We start from the raw sequence: 24,501 nt of genomic DNA on the forward strand, positions 1-24,501 counted from the left end.
AATGGACACCAATTAATCAAAGCTTCCAAATGTGCATTAGAGAAAGGTTAACATTTTAAAAAATATTCATTTTTTTCATTTCTTAAACCAAGAACCTGGGATAAAATCAACATTTTCTCAAGGGGCAATCAAGGGATGTAATGCTATTTTTACCACTTGCTTCTAGTGGTTCCACTTTTCTAGTTTTCTGTCTGTATCAGAAAACCTTCAAGAGTTAGTATTGACCCCAGACCTGAGAATATAAGCCTTTTTCCATGTGGCAGTGTAACAATCTTCAGGGACTACTATTATTTGAGTCTTATTGCTTTCTCAGCAGTTTTCTGGGTTTTACATTTTAAAGATGGGACAAAACTCCTAACTCCAGAGAAAGCCCTTTGAAACCTCACTTGCTTCTTTCCTGAATTCTTGAGAGCAAAGGTGACATAAATGCTTCCATTGATGGCATGCTTTCATCTACATGAATTTGACAGAGCCTGGACTCTAAATTGGTGCTGGGGAAACTGGCTGAATACTGTTGAAGAACGTAGCATTTTGCTGGCTATAATTTTACTGAGATGTGATCGTGGGGCATCTCAGGGTAAATACCCTCGATATTTAAATTGAGTGCACTTTCCCTCAATTTAAGTAAATTAAATAGCAGCAAAAACATGTTCATCTAAATAATTTTTTAAAGACTTAATTCAAAACCATAGGCTGAAAATGACATTTGTCATGTACACACATTCATATTGTTCATAATTAACCACAGGGTACAAATTATAGGGTGTTAAATTAAGAGTAAGAATAATTCTAATCAATTGCTTATTATATTTCAAGAATGAATACTGTTATGTAAAGTTTGATATTGTCACTTAAATTCACTAGATTATATGAAAAATTAACCTGTAACATTCATTTCACTTTATGGTCGTTTCTTTTTTCTTTACTAATATAGATAAATTAAAAGCTTTTGGACAAGCTGTGTAGGACCAATGTTTTTGTTTATTTGTTTTTTGAAAACTCAGGTGAGAGGTGCTTGGGTGGCTTGGTTGGTTAAGCTACTGACTCTTGATTTCAGCTCAGGTTATGGGGTCAGGGTTGTAAGATCTAACCCTGGGTCTGGCTCCATGCTGGGTGGGGAACCTGCTTCAGATTCTCTCTCTCTCTCTCTCCCTCCCTCCCTCCCTCTCCCTTTGCCCTTCCACCTCCCCATTCTAAAAGGAAAGCAAAAAACAAAAACAAGTCCTCAGGTGATTTTAAAATGTGGGTAGACTTGAGAAATATTACATGAGAACTTACCATGTTGATAAAAATTGCTTTGCTATCATATCCTTTTTACTTTTAAAAGTATTGCATTTCAGTGATACTTGCAATAATAATTGAATAGGTCATTTAAATAATATTGCATTAAATTAAGAGAATAAGAAAGCTGCAAGATTCCCCATTTTACAAACAGAATGATGAACTTGAGTCTATCTAACAAAAAAAGTTATTTATTTTATTGAATGCTGTCATGTAAATGTGAACTTTTATGATAGAAGGTAGTCAATTTTCTGGGTGAACTTATATTTTCCACAGCACCACTTTCTTGACGTGTTAAAGGAATCCACATTAGCAATTCATGAACCCCCCCGCCCTAAAATTTCAGGGTAGGTTTATACTTTCCTTGTCACCTTATAGCTTTTTATTTTAAAAAGAAATATGGAAATTAACAACATTTAAAATTGCTATTACAAAATACCACTGTTATATCCCAATATAAAAAAATCACATTTACAATAAATTTAATTCTTGTAAGCAAACATGTATGAATGACCAGAGTACAAAGAACACAATTTTCAGATCAAATATATTTAAATTAATTTTAATAAATACAAAAAGATAATGTTTAGCATTAATTTGCATGTGATTGCTTAGGTTTTTGTTTTTTGTTTTTTTGTTTTGTTTTGTTTTTTTAGACAGCAAGCATAATGGCACATTCAATAACGGTCAAATTATCTTACATATGTGAAAAATAGTGACTTTTCCCAATTACAACAAGGTCACAAATTACAAATATTATTAGCTCTCGAATGATTTTCTCAAACAAGAAAACCTACCATACAAGTATACTGTCACCCAGAAAATTTCAAATTTCACCTAATGTGAATATTTAAAGTTTAGGGTTGGAGCTGTATCATGCATTCTCTATGCATGTAATTTTTTTATTTATGTGTAGCAGGGGGAAAACACTTCCTTTCTGAGTTTTTTTTTTCTTCTCCAAATTTAGCAACAGATAAGAAGCTTTTGTAAGTTTTCACGCATGTCAACTCTAAAGGGAATATTTCATGAAAGGTCACATTTCTCATTTTACAGCACATCAAAACCTGAATTTGTATCTGCTCAGAAGAAGATGGAGAAAAACAGGATACCAACAAACTTGAAATCAATTATGGAGCAGGCACCTAAGATTAATAAGTAATCAAGGACTTATCCTGGATGGTAAAGTTTAATTCATAAAAATTGTGGCTCGAGGTTCAGTTTCATTTAGGCCATTCTAATCATACATTAGACTTCTTCACATATTATGCAGAGTCTAGAACACAACCAAGTGCTTCAACTACTATGTTAGTATTTTTAAAATAAATAAATGAGAACGAATCTACCAGCCATTATTTCTAAAGTAATTCTGTATCTAAATCCTTTGCTTTCCTAAATCATTTGTTCTCACAAATAAACTTTGTTGGAAAGACTCATATTTATACACTAATATTAAGGCTGGAATTAGCAATGTGATGGTAAAGTAAGTCTTTTAAAACGAAGCATGACAAACTGAAATTTTCACATCAACTGAGCTATTTCAACACTAACAGTCCCAACTCTGACATGAATTTAGGGTCAGTTTAGATTTCTTTCCATTAATAGTAGCTTGCAATAAATGGATGAAATCAATACATAATTCTTTAAGTCCAATGAGTTTAAATGTCATGAAACCAACCAACCATCTAGCAAATAAAACAAAACCTCTCTGACCCCCTAACAAGACTGGAAAAAAAATGGGGGGGGGGGGGGAAGAAAAACACAAAATAAAGAATGTGTTTAATCAATTTTAAGCATTTTTATACACTATCATTGCCCATGGTTCAAAAAATAAAAATGTAACATACTCCTAGAAACTAAGTTGTAACCAATGTTTGTGAATAACTAGTTTCACAAAAATGGTTTCTTGGTTGCTGTATGGTTCAGTGTTTGCTTGGTTTGGCATATAGAAAAGCAGATAGTGGACTTTTCAATGGATCGATGATCCCCAAATGGCATGAATATAAATTTGAATTAAAGCAAAGAAAAATACAGCTTTAAAAAAATTTTGTCTAAAATATGTGTTAGACTAGCATGTTGGTGTGCTATATAGAAATTCTAAACTTCCAGAATTTTAAGAATCACACAGTGATTTCCGGTTGTTGTGAGGACTGAACGAGGTACTCTATGTGAAGGGCTTGGAATTTTGACTAGCATGTGATGAGCTCTTGTAAGAAGAAACTCAGAACCATTTCAATTCAAAAAGGTATGAGACTAACCAGTAATGAACACAGATGACTAGGTATTTGCATATGATCAACCAGATATTTAACTTAATGAAACCTTTCACAAACCTCCATTTACAAACTTGGAATTCAAAGATTTTCCTATCCTGCCTTACAAACAGAATTGTGAAATCATTTGAGCCAACCAGAAATACATCAGAAAGATGTTCACAACTTTATAGGAACACTATTTCTAACCATACGTGTGGCTCAAGACTAAATTCCAGTAAGTTTGTTATGGATCTATTGAAAAAAAAAAACTATGGAGTACGTTAATTGGTAGTTAATAAGAGCTACACTTGAGATTGGATCCAATTAATAAAATAAATTGTTTAGATTTCATAAAATTATCCGAATTTCTCAAAATGTTCTTTCACACCTGAAAATACACACACACACACACACACTCACATACACACACACACACTTCTAATCAAATCTAAGAACTTACTGAGTGTTCTTTGGGACATTACTATAAACTGAAACATCTATGGGTTATCCTTCCCTACTGGCAATAATATTAACTGATGGTATGTATCAGCAACAACATAAAATGATTTAACGTGGGGTATATAATTATGTATATGAGAAAATGTTCTTTATATATATACAGACAAATATAGAATATTTCAACTAAATAAAGTTGAAAACAGTGGTATAAATATGTTGGATGATTAAGAATTTTTAAGAAAAACATGATACAAAATTGTTAGAAGAAATAGATTTTGAGTAATATTTTGATTACCTTTCCTTGTATGCCTTCACATGAACTTCATTTCTCTTAGTTATTTTAATCATGATGCTTACCATGATGGAATCATAACTGTTAAACATTTCTGCGTACACTTCTGCATGTTTAATTTCTCCCTTTTCTTGGGAGTTAAAAAGGGAAAATGCTTCACTAAGTTTAATTAGCAACAGCCTCATTTTTTTCTAGTGGGCTTTTCTCTTTGATATTTCTTTCCCTGTTTTTGAGGTCTTGAATTAGTTGTTGAATGATGAAAATAGGAGTGATTACACTAACGGAAAACAGTAGTATCTTTTATACAAATGTTGGTTATAAAAGATTATAGATATTAAAAATTTCATTTTGTACTGGATTTCATCTTTTAAATTATGATTTCAAAAAAGAAAAAAGATCATACTTGTGCACACTGTTATGAGTGATTCTGATACAGTGTCTCTGGTTTCCAAGCATGGATATTAAAAATAACCACAGCCCTCCCCAGTTTAAATGGTACATTTCGATATACTCTGGATTAGTAAGAGGAAAACCCATGGTGCCTATGAGACCTCAATTAAAAGGAATATAAATGCACTACAGAATAGCAATGGGTCAGCTTGATTCCCTCGAAATTCTGTACCTTTTTATATAAATCTTGCCATTTGCAACAACTGGATGGAACTGGAAGGTATTATGCTAATAAGAAAATTAACTCAATCAGAGAAAGACAATTATCATATGATTTCATTCATATGTGGGATTTAAGAAACAAAACAGAGGAGCATAGGGGAAGGGAGGGAAAACTAAAGATGAAAGCAGAGAGGGAGACAAACCATTAGAGACTCTTAATCATAGGAAACAAACTGAGGGTTGCTGTAGGGGAGGGGAGTGGGGGGATGGGGCAACTGCGTGGTGGGGATGAAGGAGGCCATGTGATGTAATGAGCCCTGGGTGTTCTACGCAATTGATGAGTCACTGACCTCTACCTCTGAAACTAATCATACACTATATGTTAATTAATTGAATTTAAATTAAAAAAAAATGAAAATAAATGTACTACAGGGTAGCAATGGATCAGCTTGATTCCCTTGAAATTCTGAATCTTTTATATGAAAAAAAAAATCTTCAAATTGCTTCAAAAATACACAAATGCATGTAGGAATGCCAGAAGACTAACAACAGGGACAACCTATACAGTTTGGTGTTTGGTAAACCTATTCATATTAATAAACCTATTGACATGGTCTCGGATTTCAAGTTGAATAATAAACATTTCAGTGTTTCATTGGCATTGTCTGAGACATCAGGAATGGAGCATTTGAAAAGTCTTAATAGATGCTGAAGAACCATGACTTTGCAAAAGGTGACTTGACTTACTTCCCTTGTCCTCCCATTGAAATGATACCAGGCCACGCCAAAGTACAGTATTCACAGAGCGTTGGCGCCCTTCTAGAATCTATGATACCATAGCAGACAGAGTTCAGTTCCCTAGCCAGGAATATAAAAAGAATCGCATCATAAACACACAAGGGAGATATAACAAAAATATGAGTGAGATAATAGCGTCTGTGTTCTTTTTAAATAAACCGTGAAACATTTAGGAAAAAAAAAAAAAAAAGGAAATATCACTGAAGGGATCACTTATCCACACCTGAGATAAATTCGAGAGAGATCCCTGAAGATAGCTAAATAGTAACACTGGCATTTTAAAAATCACTGACGTTTAAAATCACTACTAAATGGTTATATTTGTTCCATTTTTGTATTAAAAAATAGGAACACAAATAGGAGGAAAAAACAAAGCAGCCACTATCGTAACACACTCATGATCTTATAACTTATTTGAACAACTCTCAGTGCTAAATTAATTCATGTGTTCCATTTAGCCTTTGATCTTAGGTCTTTAGAAAAAGATGGACTTTAATTTTCAACTAAATTCTGTGGGTGTGATATGAATGTTAGTAACATCATCCCCCATGGCATGGACATAGTAGGAGGTAAAAAAATATTTGTTGAATAAATATTAGCTGAATCAGAGCAGCAGCTATACAATAAGGAGACTTTATCTCTGTATATGCACATGTATTTATCTACATTTTGTACATACCATAACTCTTTATGTCAAGATACAACTGCATAAAATAGGCATCATATTATGGGCCAAGGAGACCTCTGTTGGTTTATTAAAAATGTATTTCCTGAAAAGTTGGTCTTATTTTAATAAATTCATGTCACTTTTATTTTGCATCTTCAGACCGGTTTATGGAAGGGAGAATAATTGTAAACACGATGGTTCTTTCTATAATTTAAAGTCATTTTCCATGGAGCAGCCTCCCTCTCTCCAGTAAGACCAAAAGCTCCCTTTGATTTATCTAAACTTTAAAAGATTAAGAAGTGCATTAAAAAACACAGCAAAGTGGCAAAATAAGAGAAAATTCTGATCTACATTACCTGAAGATCTGAACTTTAAGGATATTTTTAAGCTCGAATGGGATTTTGGCTATTGAAACTAAAAATAAGAATGACGATAACTTTTCTGGCCAATCTACCATAAATGTTAATAAAACTGGTGCCATCAATGTAGGTGCAGCCCTTTGTCAAAGGTAAAGATGAGTCTTTTCTGTTGTCACACAGAAACTGCTATTTACAACTATTTTTTACATATGTACACACTTATAAATTTGTAATTTATAGTCCGACATTAAGGGGGAAATGTATAAAAAAATAAAAAATAAAAAAGGGGGAAATGCATAACTTATAAGAACAATATTTTTAAAGTGTCTAATAATGCATACCATACAGAGCATTTTTATTGCTTGCCCTCAAAAGCATGGTGCACTTTCTTAGACTCTTGCACACTTTCCTAAACTCTACAGAGGGTCTAGGCTATACTTAAATGTGTAGGAAAATAGGATATGTTCCATTTCAATGTATAAATAAAGTGCACATGTTAAAACTATTTAGATGAGAAAGAAGCTTTAACTGGAAGGGAATTAAAGAAATACATTTATTAGCTCATGTAACAATTTTATTAAGGATTATGGATTACCTTTGGTGAGGGAATTTTTAATGTCGAGGCTGTCTTCATGGCAAATTCTGTTAATAAGATGCATTTTGTGACCTTGGTATTAATACAGTCATGCAAAGCACATAATAGAATCACACTAAAACAAAGAAAATGAAAAAAAAATGAAATTTAAACGAGGCAAATGAATAGCAATTTTTGTTGTGATTTTTCTTATTTCCATAAGATACTCCTTTTATTTGATTTTATGAACATACTTATTTATGCACTATACTGAAATACTGTACAAAACTGCAAGAAATGCCACTATTGGACTACTTATGTTTCTACAAAAACACCATCATAAAGGTGTATCTATTAGTAAAAGTCAACTAATAACTGCTAATGTAGATGTGAGTTAAAAGGATTTTGGATTTGCCAAAAATGTTTAATCTAGGCATGAGACACAATTGTTAACCTCTATTAATGCATTTCAGGGGTATAGAGAGTATATTTTAAATATTAAAAGAAAAATGAATTTTGCTCATTAATAATTAGTAGTTATATAAAATTGCAAACTGGTTTCCGATTTAGCTATTTGTGTGTGTGTGTTCTAATTTAGTTAATTAGTGTGTGCGTGTGCGCACACTCGTTTATGTGTGTGCGTGTGAATTAATCCACAATCTGTTGGTGAGGCTTTAAAGTTTCTGTTTAAAAATGTTCAACTCTTACCAAAACCTCTTCTGGTATACAAAGCTGTTGTAAATTTGAGTCAGTTTAATTTAAAGTTGCAATTTACAAAAGCAGATTTACATTAATTCTTATCTGAAAGCACTGCTTCAAGACAGAAAAATGTGCCAACTAACTGCCCTTTCCTTTGTAATTAGTGGCTTCTGAGTCCTGATGACGAGAAGCCTTAAGGCAAAATTTGCAGTAAACAGGAAAGAGGAGAATCGTGTAAGTGCTCATTGATATGCTGGGACACCTAGGAATTCTCACCGGTGGGAGTTTTTGGCACACTTTTCTAATCCAGTATGAACGTTGCTCCACAGCAGCCAAGCTGGATGCTTTGTCCAGTCTCCAGCACCAAGAAAATTTAGCTGATCAATTTCGATACAACACATACCTGGAAAGGGTAAGACACGTTTGTCTTTTTGTTTTTTTATTATTTTTTTAATTTAAGGTAGTTTCCAATGATTAAAATAACCTGTAGGATTTTAATTATCACTCTCAAATAAACTCTGATGCTAAAATGTAATGACCATGACATTCTGATGGTTACTAAATTCTAGGCATAATTAACATCCTGTCAGGAGTGACTCGTAATTATTTGAGCTTGTCATGCGGTAACATGTGCTATAGATGCTACGCGGAGTAATTAAAAGCTGATTTCAGGTCTCTAGTTTTTCTTCTGATGTGTGCTAAGCTTCCAATTACACTAGCAGGGATTCTGAGCACTTAATGAAGGGAACTGATGTCGCAGATACGAGGTTCTGGGACTTGGGAGGACTCGCCTCAGAAGGACAGTGTTAAGTCACGTAAAGGGCAACAGTGGAAAATAGTCCTATTTAAGACCTAACTCAAAAGAGTTCACAAAGTGTGGTATAGGATCCCATCTTCATCACTGTTGGAACAGTAGGAAACAAGTCAGGTCATGTGAAATCCACTTTAAACGAGTTCCCGGGATCAATCTTTCAAAAAGGCAATGGCTCTTTGGGTATGGGGTGCTCTCTGCCTGCGGTGCCACAAGGTAGCAGGTGCGTGTCTCCGTTAGAGGTCTACTGGTGAGCTCGGTGGCTATATACACACTGTACATGTTGGCTCACAAATTAGCAGTTATTAGTCAGACTGTACATAGCAAAACAAACAAGGTTTTATGTCGCTATACATCCCAAAGATAACCTGTGTCTAGATTCAAGGGCTGACCCCTAATACAGGTTCTCTGTTTAAATACGTAGCCCAGTAAACTAGATTAAAGGTACCAAACAAAACTGGGAAAACTATCCTAGACATTCTATCGATTTTGCTAACACTGTTGAAGGTTTTCTTGGCTTCCGCTGGCTTGTTTTCCGGCTTCTTATTGGGTTCTGGCGTGGTTGCGCTCTTGGAGATGGTGGACAGAACTGGGTCTTTTGAAAGATTCGGGGCATAATTGGCAACAGCCACCGCGTAAGCATTGTTCTGTATCATGACAGAGGCTTTTTCTTTTTTCTATTGGAAAATAGAAGAATTAACAGAATGTGGGTTGAGCCTGCTACTTAACGTTTTCCAAACTCCAGTTCAAATTCTGAAGAAAAGTATCTTGATTAAACATCATTATCCACTAGAAAGACGAAATCTAGGAAAATAAAGGAGTCCTAAAACCGTAAGGAAAAGTCCCAGAGTAAAATCAATGATTATCATTGTCCTGGAGAACCATTTTTTGTTGTCATTTACATGAAAAACAAACAATCAAAGCCACGCATTTAATAAAGGACGCAACATTTGGACTCTTACAAGTTATTCAAATATTGGTTGAATGGATGAGGGAATGAATAAAAGAAATGTAGACATATTTTAACAAGAGGAATGACCATCTACAATGCATGACCTCAATTTGCAAATAAAGAAATTTAACTTCTTTAACTAGGGAACAGGATTTCTCTCTTTCATGTCGAATGCTTTACTCATATGGTGGGACAATGACAATGAACAGCTGGCGATGAAATAAGTATTAAAAATACGGGAGAAAGATAAAATACAAACTTCGCTTTTTAGCCTAGCTCATCCGTAACCTGTTTCTCCTCATAATCCCCACCCAGTCTATCTAACTCACAATTATCTCCTGCCTGGACCAAATAACATGTATTGTGCTATCCCAGCTTCATTTGACCTCATCCAATCATTAGACACGCTCCAGCCACAGGGATTTTTTTTTTTTTATTATTTTTTAAAGACAGAAATGGGATCATGTCATCCCTCAGCTTAAATCTCTTAAATACTATCTCATAGAACTGAGAATAAAATCAATAGTTCTTATCATGGCTTCTTTTCTTTGTGAATTATATACCAGTCCCATGAAATAATTTCTTTTTTTTTTCTTTTTTTTTTATGCCTTTGGTCATGCTACTTCCTAGCCTGGAGTGCTCTCCCTCCATCCTCTTTTCATGTCATCAATCCACCTTCATCCTTCGGTCTGGGCTTAGTCTTGGTCCTCAAAAAGGCCTCCCTAACCACTCTATCTAGTACAGTTTTTTTGGCCACCTGCACTCTTCACAGTACTCAGTTTACTTCCATCGTGGCATTTTTCAAACTGTGTAAATCCTTTCTTTAGTTGTGGGATTATCTGATTGACATCTTCCTTTCTCCTTAGAATCTAAAGTAATAAAGGCTGGTGCTACTTGTATACCATTATAAACTTCCACTTAGCATGATGCCTTCCACCAGGTAGGCACATAATCTGCAGCTGAATTAATGAACCTGAAAATATAAATAGCATTTACCTGCAATGTCTATACTATTATAAAATGTCTTCTTAGTTATCTAAATGCAAACAAAATCGAGCCAGCTATGAATCATTCAAAATAGTGAAGAGTGTAAGTCAACGGTTTTAGAGGACCAATTGCCCTAGAACACAATTTTGAATACCAGTTATTTTCAATTAAGAATTCTCAAAATGTTCAGGTAAAATGAGACGATAAAAGGAGCTCTGAAAGTCCCAAGAGGACCTGAACACAAGCCTGGTTTTCCTGTCCTTCACTGTCATCGGGTTTCTCCTCCTCCTCCTCCTTCCCTTGCAGATGAGGCCTTCTTCCTCACCCAGCTGGAGTACAGAAGGAGAGGGGTTGAGGATCTACCATCATGAACACCATGCAACAGCTTTTCTTCTGTAAAGACACGTGTAGTTCCCACGTTAATCCCCAAGTGCATGACCGATAGCCAGATGACAGCTAACACATTTGAGCACTAGATGTGTCAGGCTGAGTGTTTGGCCTGAGAGTGTCATTTGTAAAAACTTCACTATGGGAGAGGAGGTAAATTCGACTATTAACCCCATGTTACAAATCCCAAAATGGAGGCTAAAGAAGTTTCTTGACATAACCCACTCACTTGCCTATGAAGTGCCTGAAAAAGCACGCAAACTCAGATGTGTGTGACCATCTAAACCTCTGCTCCAAACACCATACTACATGACTTTCTCTTTGAGGAAGGTATCTGAAACCTGGGAATACACTTCGTCTTAAATTTTTCCAGTTGAAGTCTGTATCGCTAGGCCAATCTTCTAAAAAGACTCTATAAACCATTAAGTAAGTATGTAACATACAGTGTTTAGATTATCATTATATCAATTCTACCTAAACATCATTGAAAACATTATCAAATTGCATTTAGAATTTGGACCTTGGAAATGTTCCTGAACCTCTCCCTGCTTCAGCTTCTAGTTAAAAACAAAACAACAAAACAAAACAAAACAAAACAAAACAAAAAAGGAGGTAATTAGACCAAAGCCATAATGAACTGTTGTAAGAATTAAATGAACAAATGAGTATTCAAACCACAATGAAAAACAGTGTCTTAGTGGAGAGTATTAATGGCTATCAGTCTATCACAAGCTAAACAATGATTACTGGCTTATCAGATATATAGACAATATATTTTATATATTTGGAAGAAGACATAAACATTGCATAGAGGAGCTCAAAAAAGGTATCTTGGAAGAGGGATATTTTAGTTAGGTCAGGATTTATGGTGCATGGTTTAGATATCTTGACAAAGAAACACAAATGTGAATGTCCTTTCTTACAAGAGGGGTATACAGATGAATAGAACTCTGACTGACTCTTACCTACACCCTTCCTGCCCGACTTGAGTATCCTTCAGTTGTATAGAAACCCACAGATGATGCTAAAATTATTTAACAAATTCTGAAACAGAGACATTAACAAATCAGAACTGATACTCTGACCAATCTGAATGAATATCAGCTGTAAACACCCAGAGGGCTGTACCGGTATAAAACCAGCCAAATATCACCCCTGCATGTTTGTATGTTGGTTGGTTGGCTTGTTTTTTCATCCCAACACTCTGGATACTATAAAAAGCAGTATTAAAAATAATTTTAATATATGTTTGTAACTTTTATTGACTTAGCAGAACAAAATTTCATATTTTTCTTCATTGTTCAAAGGATGGCTTCAATTTCTGAATGTAACTATAAACTTCAGAGGCAGGTTCAAGTACCTGCCAAGATGATGGCTTGGTTTCACAATGCTCTCTCTTGGAACTTGGAAACTTGGTTATTTTCAGAATCAATAGTGCAACAGTCACGAGCACTATCTTTAGTCAAACCCAGTGGTTGGCACCTGTAATTTCCTACCAATTCATTAAATGAAGCACAGGGCACCCTCAGGGTGCTCAACCTTCTCAATTCCCAGCCACAGTCCAGGAAAGCCTTTCTGGCTCAGCTCTTACAAGTCTTGTTTTAAAGAATAAAATAACTCTCCTCAGTCCATTTAAAAGTAATTGTCACAAATCTACAGTAAAGCAAATTGTTCCTATTTAAAATTATTAATAACATGCATATGGAGGAAAAATTACTATTGAATTCATAGCTGATTTACAGTTCTCAGATCTGCTAAAGCAGAGCACATAGATTAAGTCCACATAATATATCCTACTACTGTTCTTTGTAAGAAACAGATCTGCTAGTGATAGCACTAAAAAATATTCCGACTCTAGGCCATCACTAGAGATATTACCTTGCCCTATTCATTACTAACTTCTATTAAAAAGAACCAAATTGATATATTATATTATAAATCTTCTTCGACTATCATGCAAACCTCTGATCAAGGCAGACCATCAGCAGGCTAATAGTTGGGCCAATGATTTTTGCCTAATTCTACTTTATTCAGTGCAACCCTTGGCTTACACTCAGGCCCTTGGAGCCTTGAAGACAAATCATCCAATAAAGTCTACTGTTGCATTAACTGTTCAAACCAGTAGCACTTGCCAGAAGATAATTTTTTTTTAATGCTCACGTCCCTATATAAAATTTTTATTTATTTTGAGTATTAGGCAAGCTCTGACGGTTCACACTACCTAATTTCTCATAGTCTAATTTTATCATTCTGCATTTCTGCAGTGAGTGTCTTAGGCAGGCCTCTTCATATAAGAATAAGGCCAGGTATAGCTGAATATATAAGTAAAGAAAACAATGTTAAATATGAAGAATGAAACCAAACAGGAGGAGAATGGGGGAAAAGAAGGCACATGGCTACTGCTATTTTCTATTAATTTTAAGTGACTCTTAGGCTTTTGTCACCAATACAAAGATGACTGACATAATATCTCTCACCAGAATTCTTACCCACTTATGTTTCACTAGGCTTCTCTACCTACATATTCCATAGGTAATTAAAACAGAAAATATCCAGAAATGAATTCCAGTTACTTGTACTTCCAACCTAATTCTGCACACCCTCTTATATTCCCTGACCTGTGAATATAATACCACAATGAATGTGAATGATACCACAATGGAGCCAGGAACTGATCACCAATCTACACTGACCCCCTAGTCAGATCCATTTTGCATCAACTCCACTTAAAATCACTTCTAACTGCAATAACTAGTCCTTCCAGGTGCTGCCATAGCACCCTAGTGTTTGTCTCAATAATGCCACATATACTTTTTTCACTTACTTTTTTTTCTTCCACTCAATGGTAAGCTCCTTGAAAGTATAGACTGTGCAATGCAGAGCTCCTAGCATAGTTTCTGGCACAGAAAAGGCTCAAAAAAATCTTTGTTTTAGAATGAATGACATGTACAAGAATGATTCCTGTGACAAAAAATGTATTTAGATAATATATAATATATATATGAGCATAAAGCATTCTATAGAGTAGGTCTTTATTAGATTGATAAAAACTAGATTCCCATACTGTGTCCTATAATTCTGGTATGTAAATATCTTGAAAGTCCTCAATTTTGCCATTCTACATGTTTTTGGAACTTGTTTTGCTTGTAATTGAGACTGATACAGGTGGGAAGGGGAAAAATATGACTAACCGCAAAATCAGTAAATTGGTTTTTTTACACATTATTTGGGAAAAAGAGTAAAATATGCTGCTATAGAATTTGTTGGTGCTGTTACTGAAGTGGAATGAAAAGGAAATCTAGTCCATGCTAATCAAATTTTCTATTTTTTAAACAATGTTTTTTAAAAGTCAGAATATTCTGAGTTTATTACTTCATTAGAATGTCTGAATATATATTTAAGATTCAAAACTTAAAATCGGAAAAACCTAAGATTGGAAAACTCCTGATTATAGAAATCAAAATGTCTTAAAACATGGGGCAAAACACTCTCAGCTTCCTTAGAGTATTAGATAAAATTATGTTAATAACTTGAGCAAACGCTCTGTCTAAAATATAGCCATCTATTAGCAAAGTGATCTGGGATATGAATAAAAATAATAATCACATGGTTTCAGAGTTGAAAGAATCACAGAGATTGTCCTTCAAATAAGGAAATGGAGCTCTCATAAATGTAACACTAATAAGACAGACTTTGGAAAAAATCCAAGGTAGCCAAAGTGTCAAATTTCTGCTCTTGCTATATATATACCATGTTGCTTTTTTAATCTATTGTGGCCACTAGCAAGCCCATTACTTGTAAAGCAACAACATGCTCCTTGGTCAGAAAACGCTATTGTTAACTGTCTGCTAACCGTCCTGACTGAGAAAAGTGATACTTACAGAAGATTGTTTGAAGGTTATACAGTCCATCCACTTCTCTAAGTACTCTAAAGTCTTTCCTTGGATTAAATTGGGCCATGAGAAAGCTATATACTTGGACCATATTAGCTTAGCTCCTTGAAGAATTGCCTTCACGGAGTTGTATGTTAATGTAATGCCTTCAGCTTTTATTGAAGGGGACTACAAGAGACATCAATATGAAATTCATTACTGCATTTATTGGGAAAATGTTGACATTACTTTCAACAGTACCCAGCTTTCTCTAGTATAAAACCCATATGATATTGTTTTATATAATTCAGTGTAGGAAGATATTTTCCCTAAGAAAATTTATGCTTCCATTCTTTGATTAAAAAAAAAAAACAAAGTATTAACTCCCCGCCACCCACCCTCCAATGGTTTACTGTGATAGCCAAGAAGCTCAGGATTTAAAGCTCAACTCCTCTAGCCCTGGACTATAGTTAATGTTCTGGCCCAAATGGTGGACATATCTGCATTCTATTTTCCTTCATCCTGATATCCTACTTCTACTTATGTTTTATTTTATAATACTTTAAGTATATACAGTCTTTTGGTAAACTGCCTGAAATGCTTTTGGGACAAGGCAAAATGTTAAAAAAAATGCAAATAAATGAAAAAAAAAAAAACACTTGAAATGTGATGTTTTCTATGGATTGCATGGCGTGAATCACAAAACAATGGCACATTTCATGTTAGTCTAGATATCATGTTGCTAAGTCTGTGTTTTAAATAATTTAATACCTAGTGTGTTTCCAGAGGATATGCTTTTTTGGGCTAGTGTAGAACCACCGACAAGATTTAGAAACAGAAACAACCTCGAGTCACTGAAGCCCTTTATTTTTAATTTAATTCAAAGAAACTATGTGCTAACTGTTATGCCAGGTAATAGCAGAGAACATGATGAGTAGGACAAAACTATTATCCTCCTAGATCATGTAGCCTACTGTTAGAAATATTTATAGTTAAAGTATAATTTACTAAGGTTACACAAAAGGAATTTGTGCCAAGTACTGTAGAAACATGATATAGGGGTGGCAGTTACATTCATTTAGAAAGTCTCAATATTAAGTAGAATCAGATGGATATTAAGAAATTAGTAGGAGTTCATCAGTTAGGGAAGGAAAGAAGGAGCATTTTAGCAAGAGGGACCAGCACAACTAATGTCACAGAGATGTGTAGCAGCATGGATATCTGGGGACGTTTGTAATGGCTATAGGAGGAATATGAACACGGACTTTAGATCAGTATTCAATCTTGGATGCACCACCTATTAGATGTGATCCTGAGCAAGTAACTTTATATGACCAATCCCATAGTTTCTCATTTCTAACACAGAGATATTCCCAGGCATAGAGTAGTAAGTGCACAGTAAATAGCAATAAGGTTTTTCTTATTATTCAACATATAAACGAACTTACGAGAAAGCTATATACTTGGACTACGTTAGCTGAGCAGCTTGAATGATTCACTGAAAAGTTCAACAGCTAACATTAAGAATTCAACAATTCCTTAAAGAGCTGAAAAATGAAATGATTAGATTCCAATTTTAGAAAGATGACCCTAGCACTAATGTAGAGGATGGATTGGAGGGAAACATGGTAAGAGACAGTGAGAAATATAGGAAGGGCATAGTCCATGACAGAGAGAGGGGAAAATAGGCTCCATCTGTTGACAGGTTAGATGTCAACAACTCCCAAGTTGTTGGTATGGGAGATTAGGTTTTGCTGTAGATATGAATGAATGAATGAATGAATGAATGAATGGAAAAGATAGAAAACCAATTTAGAAGGTTTTATTTTTGGTTTGTTCTTTCTTTTAAGAAAAAAACGCATGTAATGATTGAGATGTTATATTCATGTAGAAACGCCTAGGGAACAGGTTGGATATATGATTCTAGAACTTAAAGGGAAGGTACAGGGTACAGTGGTGGATAATAACTTGTGGAAGTTAAGACAAAGGCCTGAGCTGTAGATGTGATCTGGTTCTATCTCATTCATTCATCCCACATTTACTGAGCAACTAATATATACAAGACCCTGTGAAAGGGCCAAGGGTAAATGATTTATTGCAATAAACATGATAATTATTATAAAGATCAGTGGAGAGGAGACATAAAAATGCAATTAGAAACTGTGATAAAGGATTCAATGCAAAAGGGCAGGCAGTTACATACACTTACAATGGGATCAAATCATTAGGGGGATGCAGGGCTCAGAGGCTTCCGGAAGCTTGACATTTGTGCTGCCGATGGGTAGAGATTATCTATTAGGGGACAATAATGGGTGGACAGTATGCTTAGTGTTGCAGAAGTTCCCACAAATATCATAGTAAAACCCTTAAAAACGAATCACATATCGTGACTAGCAAAGATAAAAACAACCATAAAATAAAGCCAAAGGACTGTCTTTGGGTATAAACAAGAGCAGTTGCTAGGGAGATTGGATCTACTCTGAACTCGGGCAGACTCTTAGGATAGAAGGAATAGAGGCAGCTGCCAGGATCTGAGGGCAAGAGGTTGATATCCTAAGGCCTGTTGTTAAGAGGGAACGAAGAGAAAACATTGCTGACTTGGGCCTGAAGTGGAGCTCTGAAACACAGCAGTATTCACGGGGCTCAATGGAGATCCCTTGAGAAAAATGAAAGATTATTATCTGATCTGAATATGTGGAGGTTACCGGTGTTCTTCAGTTAACAGAAAAATAAATGGAAAAGAAATCAGATTACAGTGAGCTGAGAGCTAAATTGAAAGTGAGAACACAGACTTTGTAAGCAACGCTCTCAAGAAGCTTGAATGGAGAAAAGGAGGATAAAATCTGTCGATGGGGGAATGGGTGACATAGGATCTGGAGACAGTTTTGGTTTTGGCCTCCACGGTAAAGTAAGCATATTAAACATACTCCTTAACTGAAAGGAAGAAGGCAATCAAAAAGAAGAAGATGGCTTCGAAGAAAGAAGAAAATACTAACTGATGGTTCAAGGTTGAGTAAAGAACAAGGAAGAACAAGAGCTGAGTTGGAAGAATGAATTAGTCCTGGGCAGGTGGAAGGGTGTTGGGTATCAGGGAAGGTCCAGAACTTGGGGCATTTTGCAAGATGGGATACTTTTGTATATGGAAGGACATAAAAACTGGATCAAACTGGATCGTCTGATTCAGCACTACATTTTAAGGATGATATGGTTTTGTTCTCTCGTTTCACACATGAGGCAGAAAGTGGTGTAACATCTTGTCCAAGATCACAGAGCAGGACAGGCTGTGTCTTCGAACACAGGGCTCAATGCAGCTTGAATACAAATCGTGATTCCTGGGTTTATGTATTGGCAAAAACTAACTTTAAGGATTATCAGAGCACAGTCTACATAAAAATTGTCTGTTAAATTCTTATCTTTTTTTTCAAACATATACCGCTGAAACCTATCTTTGAGTCATTCTTCTCATGAGGCAACGTAATACTTGGCCAGTTTACAAGTGTTTAAGAACTTATCACACGCTCTTTGGATCGACAGATCATTTAACTGTGTTTACCGGTGATATCAACTTAAAAGCAGATTTCTGCCAGTCTGATAAACTTGGAAATACGCCAATATGGACGGTGGATTAAAAACTCTGTGATTCAAGAAAATCATCATCTTTTCCACTTAAAAATTAAATCTAAGGAAAACTAAAGCAGAGGTAGCTGAAAGTAGACTGTACTGAAATATTATTTTAGGCAGATATGCTAGTTAGGGGCACTTGACTTGATTTCCTTTCACTTCTAAGAACCTGATTATTTCCTAGCTAGGTTTAGGAAGCACTTCCCAGAATTCATTTGAATCAAGAAATTGGGTTGAGTACCCACTGATAAATTCACCACTGTCAAGTCCCAAAATCCCTTCCATGAAGGCAAAGAAGTCTTGTCATTGGTGTTGCACTACCGGACTTAACAAGAGAAACTCATTTATTCTTTTATTCCATAAATAATCCTGAAGTGCCTAGTAAGCGTCTGCCACTGTGCCTGGCACCTCTAGCTCTGGAAAAGTGAGTAAGAACAAGCAACATGCAGAATGTAATGTTCCGTTTAACTTAACCATGAACTTGAGCCACTCAGAACTATTATAGAGTTTGTTGTTTTTCTGCAGATTAGGTTGGAATATCAATGATTTTACCCTAGATTTGTCTTTGTGTGATTTGATATGTGGTTTGACTCAAATCCAATATTCATTAGTACTAGGTCATTGCTTTTAGAATGCATTGAGAATGTGGGTTTTGCATTGAAAGGTACCTGTATTTTCCAAGCTCAGGGAGAAGGTATTTTATTTGATATGCCAAATCACAACGTCCATTTGATTGGCACCCTCACAGCATTAACGAGTGATATGTTAAATATCTATACAGAGCATTTATACCACAAACCACTATCTTTTGCGACATATTTATAAATATGTCTGGCATTTATAAATATAACTAGCATTTCATCTCCAAAAAAAGTATGAAAGCGCATGTGTAATTAATATAACTAAAAAGAAGTAACTGCATAGATAGCAATGAAAAAGCAGTACATTATATGGAAAATGAAAACGTAAATCAACAACAAAATGTAATGGAAATGCTGAAATAATCTAGAAGTTAAGCATAGGAAATTAATCAGATTCCCTTTAATATTTACTCAGTGGCTGTTAGTATGCAAAACATTGCTTATAAAATGAAATAAACCAGCACTTATTAAAACTTACACAGTTTACAAAATTTAGCAAAAAAGAGCAAGACTTTTAAACTATAACATTCAACCATTTATATACTTAAGTGGCAAGATGGTCTTAGAAATGAGAAAAAAATTATATTTAAATAACTGATAAAGGAGTAAAATCAAGTATGTTATTCCAAATTTAATGGAAGAAGTGCTTTAATAAATATGTTGTTAAAAGAAGCCCTCCAAGTGGAACTGAACAATTAAAAAAACGTTATATCTCATTGTAATATATCCAAAGCCTCCTTTTAATGCAGATGAATAATAATCTATAAAGAAGAAATGGAACAGCTGTTATATTAATGATCAAAACTCTCACTAGCTTCAGTACTTGCAACCTAAAAACAGACACCAATAATTCCCAAAGAAATTACTCTTAAAAACAATAACTCCTATAGCCTACATGAGCAACTTAAAATTTCTAGACATTCTAGTACCTACTTACTTATTTATTTCATACACCATGGGAGAGCAAACAATATTGCCTGAACTTTTATATCCAAACAACGGAGATGGGAGTAGGTGAAGCGTATTTCAACCCATTGAGAGGGCCTGAAATCCCACAAAGGTAAAAGTTAATGCCCACTTTCTTTTCCAAATCTCTCCACTATAAAGCAGTGTGGTATTGAAGAGCATGAGTTTAATGGTCAGGTGTGCCTTCAAGTATACTTAATTAACTATTTGTGTGAGCTTGGGTAGTAAACCACTTCACTAAGTCTTAGCTTCTTCATCAGAAAAATGAAAATTAAAAAGAGACCCTACTTGTAAAGTCTAAAGATTACGTGATAGGACATATGTAAAAAACTCAGCACAATGCCTGACACACAGTCAGAGCTCAACAGATGCTAGGGAGTGGTTTTAACAGGAGTCATACTGTAATAAGCACTCCTAAAGGATTTCAGGCAAGAGCATACTTTAAAAGAAATCTGAATGATTCATATATATCTAAATCTGTGCCATATATATATATATATATATATATGTATATATATATATAATTTGCATTTGAATGTTCTTAATGTCAATTTTTAGGAACAGATCTGTTATAAGCTAAATCTGTTAGGGGGATTCTCTTAATCATTGTAAGAAGGAAATTCTCACTTACCTTGTCATTTACTACACTCTTCCCATCCCAAGCCCATCCTCTTTTGGTGAAGTAGTTAACAGTTGCAAATTCAATTAGGGCAGAGAACACAAATGCATAACAAACAGCAATAAACCAGTCCATGGCAGTTGCATATGCCACTTTGGGGAGGGAATTCCGAGCACTGATGCTTAGAGTTGTCATTGTTAGAACAGTTGTTACTCCTGCAGGAAGACAGGTACCAAAACATCAACCGATATTAGCAAAACGGAACTGGAAATATTCCTTTGTTCAAGGCTACTTTCACTGCCATTTCTATCCACTTCAAAAAAAAAAATAATAACTGGAAGAACAGGGCAAAGCTGATAATCACAAACGGCTATTATAATTCTTAAAGTAATAACTGAAGTGCTTTCAGTTTTCATTTTGTTTCATTTTGTTTGTACGAATCTCCTCTTCTCTTTTTAGTATCCTTAAGGTTAAAAAGACTGGTGATACTGAAAGTAGAATTTCCTATGAAGAAAGCAGTTACTTTAAATTGATCCATTGCGCCTTAACATTCATTTTTTAAAAATCCTACACAAAGCCTCACATGAATTTGTTCATCATTTATTTAAATCATGCTCAGCAATGGACCAATCATCCACACCAGCGATCACAATGGAACTATGATTAAAGTTCTTTATTCTTAGGATAGCTACTTAAATGTGAAATTAATTCTGGATCACTTAGCATTGTGAGAACGTAATTTCTTTCACAATGAAGCCTAGAATCTATAGAAAATAAAACAAGCAACTAAACCTCAAACTTTATAAAAATGCAAATCACTACTTTTAAGGAATATTTTATGCCTCTGTTGGTTTAAAAAGTAATTTAGTCCCTTTCACTGTAAGGCTTTTCTGCCAGTAGTCAGGGAAGTCACAATAATTAAGTGAAAAGGAAGCAATAACTCAGGAGGTAAGTTGCAATATCAACTGTCAAAATGTCTGCAATTACCTGTTTTATCAGCGATCCAATGGAAGTTTAATTATATACATACGAGATACATTAAATTAAAAGAGAGTTAAAATGTTAAAGAAACGTTCATCCATATATTACAGTTTTATTGTATTGTAGTATTTGCTTTCCCTTAGGATACATAAAGCAGCTTTCTCTTCTCATCTACAATAGAGTCAGTAATTCAAAACAGCAAAATAATTCTATTTAATCATGAGTGAGTACATCTAAGAATATCATGGTAGTAGTAGGAATAAAAAGCAGAAAAATAAATTTAGTTCACCTGCTGCTAAGTCAAAAAAAGCACATTTACAGAAATACATTGTCCTTTCATGCACCAAACTGAGAGGTTTGAGATGGCGAGGATGTTTTCTTTTGGTCCGGGGGAGTAATTAAATGGAAGACATGACAGGTACAACCACACATACCCCTGACCAAAACCATATCCTCCCCCCAACCCCTAAATGCATGTCCACGTGCACGCACGTGCACACACACACACACCCACGATACAGCAATGCAAATGACAAATCAATACATGAAAATATACTTAACTTCCTAGCAGATAAGGAAACACAAAGTGATAATGATACCTTTTTAAAACCATATAGTCATCAAAATGTTAGCAAATATTAAAAGGTTTACACTATGGTAGCTTTGAGGAGAATGTGGGGCAATGGACAACCTCTCTCAATAGGAATTACAAATTGGCGTCATATCCAAGAAACGTTACCTAATCCAAAGTTATAAATATTTATTTATGTTTTATTTTTTTAAAATTTTATTTATTTATTCATGATAGAGAGAGAGAGAGAGGCAGAGACACAGGCAGAGGGAGAAGCAGGCTCCATGCACCGGGAGCCCGACGTGGGATTCGATCCCGGGTCTCCAGGATCGCACCCTGGGCCAAAGGCAGGCGCCAAACCGCTGCGCCACCCAGGGATCCCTAAAGTTATAAATATTTAGACCTATGTTCTCTTCTATGAGTTCTAGACTTTCATTATTTTTAAAATATTTTATTTATTTATTTGAGAGAGAGAGAGAGAGAGAACAAGAGGTGGGAGGGGGAGAAGGAGAGAAAGAAAGAGAAGCAGACTCCCTGCTGAGAAGGAAGCCTGATGCTGGGGTTGATCCCAGGACCCTGAGATCATGACCTGAACCGAAGGCAGACGTGTACCCACTGAGCCACCCCGGGTGCTCCCTAAAAGTTTTATACTTTTAGTTCTGACATGTAGGTCTTGCTCCATTTGGGAGTAATTTTTTTTAAATTTTTTTTAATTTATTTATGATAGTCACAGAGAGAGAGAGAGAGAGAGAGGCAGAGACACAGGCAGAGGGAGAAGCAGGCTCCATGCACCGGGAGCCCGACGTGGGATTCGATCCTGGGTCTCCAGGATCGCGCCCTGGGCCAAAGGCAGGTGCCAAACCGCTGCGCCACCCAGGGATCCCGGGAGTAATTTTTATGTATGTTGTGAGGTACATGTCCAAAATCACTTTTTTGGCATGTGGATAGCCAGTTGTATCAGTACCAGTTGCTGAAAGACTTTTCTTTCCCTATTTTGAATGGTCTTAGGATTGTTGTTGAAATTAACTGACCATACGACAGCAACTTCATATTATATGTGTCTCTTGAGGCAAGGGAAATAAAACCAAAAAATAAACTACTGGGATTTCATCAAAATAGAAAACGTCTGCACAGCAAAGGAAGCAATCAACCAAACTAAAGACAACCTATGATGTGGGAGATATTTGCAAATGAGTATCTGATAAAGAGTCAGTATCCAAAACATATAAAGAACTTATCAGCTCAAAAAATGAGCCCCCAAAATGAATAATCCAATTAAAAAATGGGTAGAAGACACAGACATTTTTCCAAAGAAGACATACAGATGGTCAACACACACATGAGAAAATGCTCAACATCACTGATCATCAAGGAAATACAAATCGAAACTACAATGAGATGCCACCTCACACCGGTGAGAATGGCTAAAATCAACAACACAGGAAACAACAAGTGTTGACGAGGATGTGGACAAAGAGCAACCCTCTTGCACTGTTGCAAATTGGTGCAGCCACTGTGGAAAACAGTAGGGAGGCTCCTCAAAAAGTTAAAAATAGAATTACCATATGATCCAGCAATTGAACCACTAGGCATTGACCCAAATAATATGAAAAGAGTAATTCAAAGGGATATATGCACACCAACGTTTATAGCAGCATTATCTATAATAGCCAAATTATGGAAACAGCCCAAGTATCCATCGGTAATGAATGGATAGAGAAGATGTGGTGTCTGTATGTCTGTGTGTGTGTGTGTGTGTGTGTGTGTGTGTGTGATGGAATATTATTCAGTCACAAAAAAAGAATAAAATCTTGCCACTTGCAACAAAGTGGATGGAGCTATAGAGCATTATGTTAAACAAAATAAGTCAGTGGGGGAAAGAGAATTTTCATTTCACTCAAGTCTGGACTGTAAGAAACAAAATAAATGAGCTTAGGGAAAAGAGAGAGAGAGAGAGAAACAAAGAAACAGACTCTTAACTCTAGAGAACAAACCGAGGGGAGGTGGGTAGGGGGATGGGGCAAATAGGTGATGGGGATTAAGGGGCACACTTGTGATGAGCACTGGGTGTTGTGTGGAACTGCTGTATGTACACCGGAA

The 24,501-nt window shown here is 35.4% G+C and overlaps 1 protein-coding gene across 20 annotated transcripts in view; it reads right to left on the minus strand.

Moving 5' to 3' along the window:
• Positions 1 to 24,501, minus strand: part of GABRA2 (gamma-aminobutyric acid type A receptor subunit alpha2) — a 162,046-nt gene that overhangs the window by 32,663 nt on the left and 104,882 nt on the right. For 5 of the 20 annotated variants that reach the window (XM_077847903.1, XM_077847902.1, XM_077847901.1 and 2 more), the window contains 3 exons: positions 20,862 to 21,064; positions 15,012 to 15,191; positions 1,457 to 9,481 (listed from right to left, as the gene is read on the minus strand). In XM_077847903.1, the coding sequence (XP_077704029.1) occupies positions 9,185 to 9,481; positions 15,012 to 15,191; positions 20,862 to 21,064 (680 nt within the window). In that variant the 3' untranslated portion in view covers positions 1,457 to 9,184. Of the gene's footprint in view, positions 1 to 1,456; positions 9,482 to 10,977; positions 11,137 to 13,954; positions 14,092 to 15,011; positions 15,192 to 17,211; positions 17,295 to 19,306; positions 20,026 to 20,861; positions 21,065 to 24,501 lie in introns of those variants that run through there. The other 15 variants (XR_013352151.1, XR_013352154.1, XR_013352152.1 and 12 more) reach the window with 15 other exon arrangements.

This window comes from Canis aureus, chromosome 14 (genome assembly GCF_053574225.1).
Source record: "Canis aureus isolate CA01 chromosome 14, VMU_Caureus_v.1.0, whole genome shotgun sequence".
NCBI lineage: Eukaryota > Metazoa > Chordata > Mammalia > Carnivora > Canidae > Canis > Canis aureus.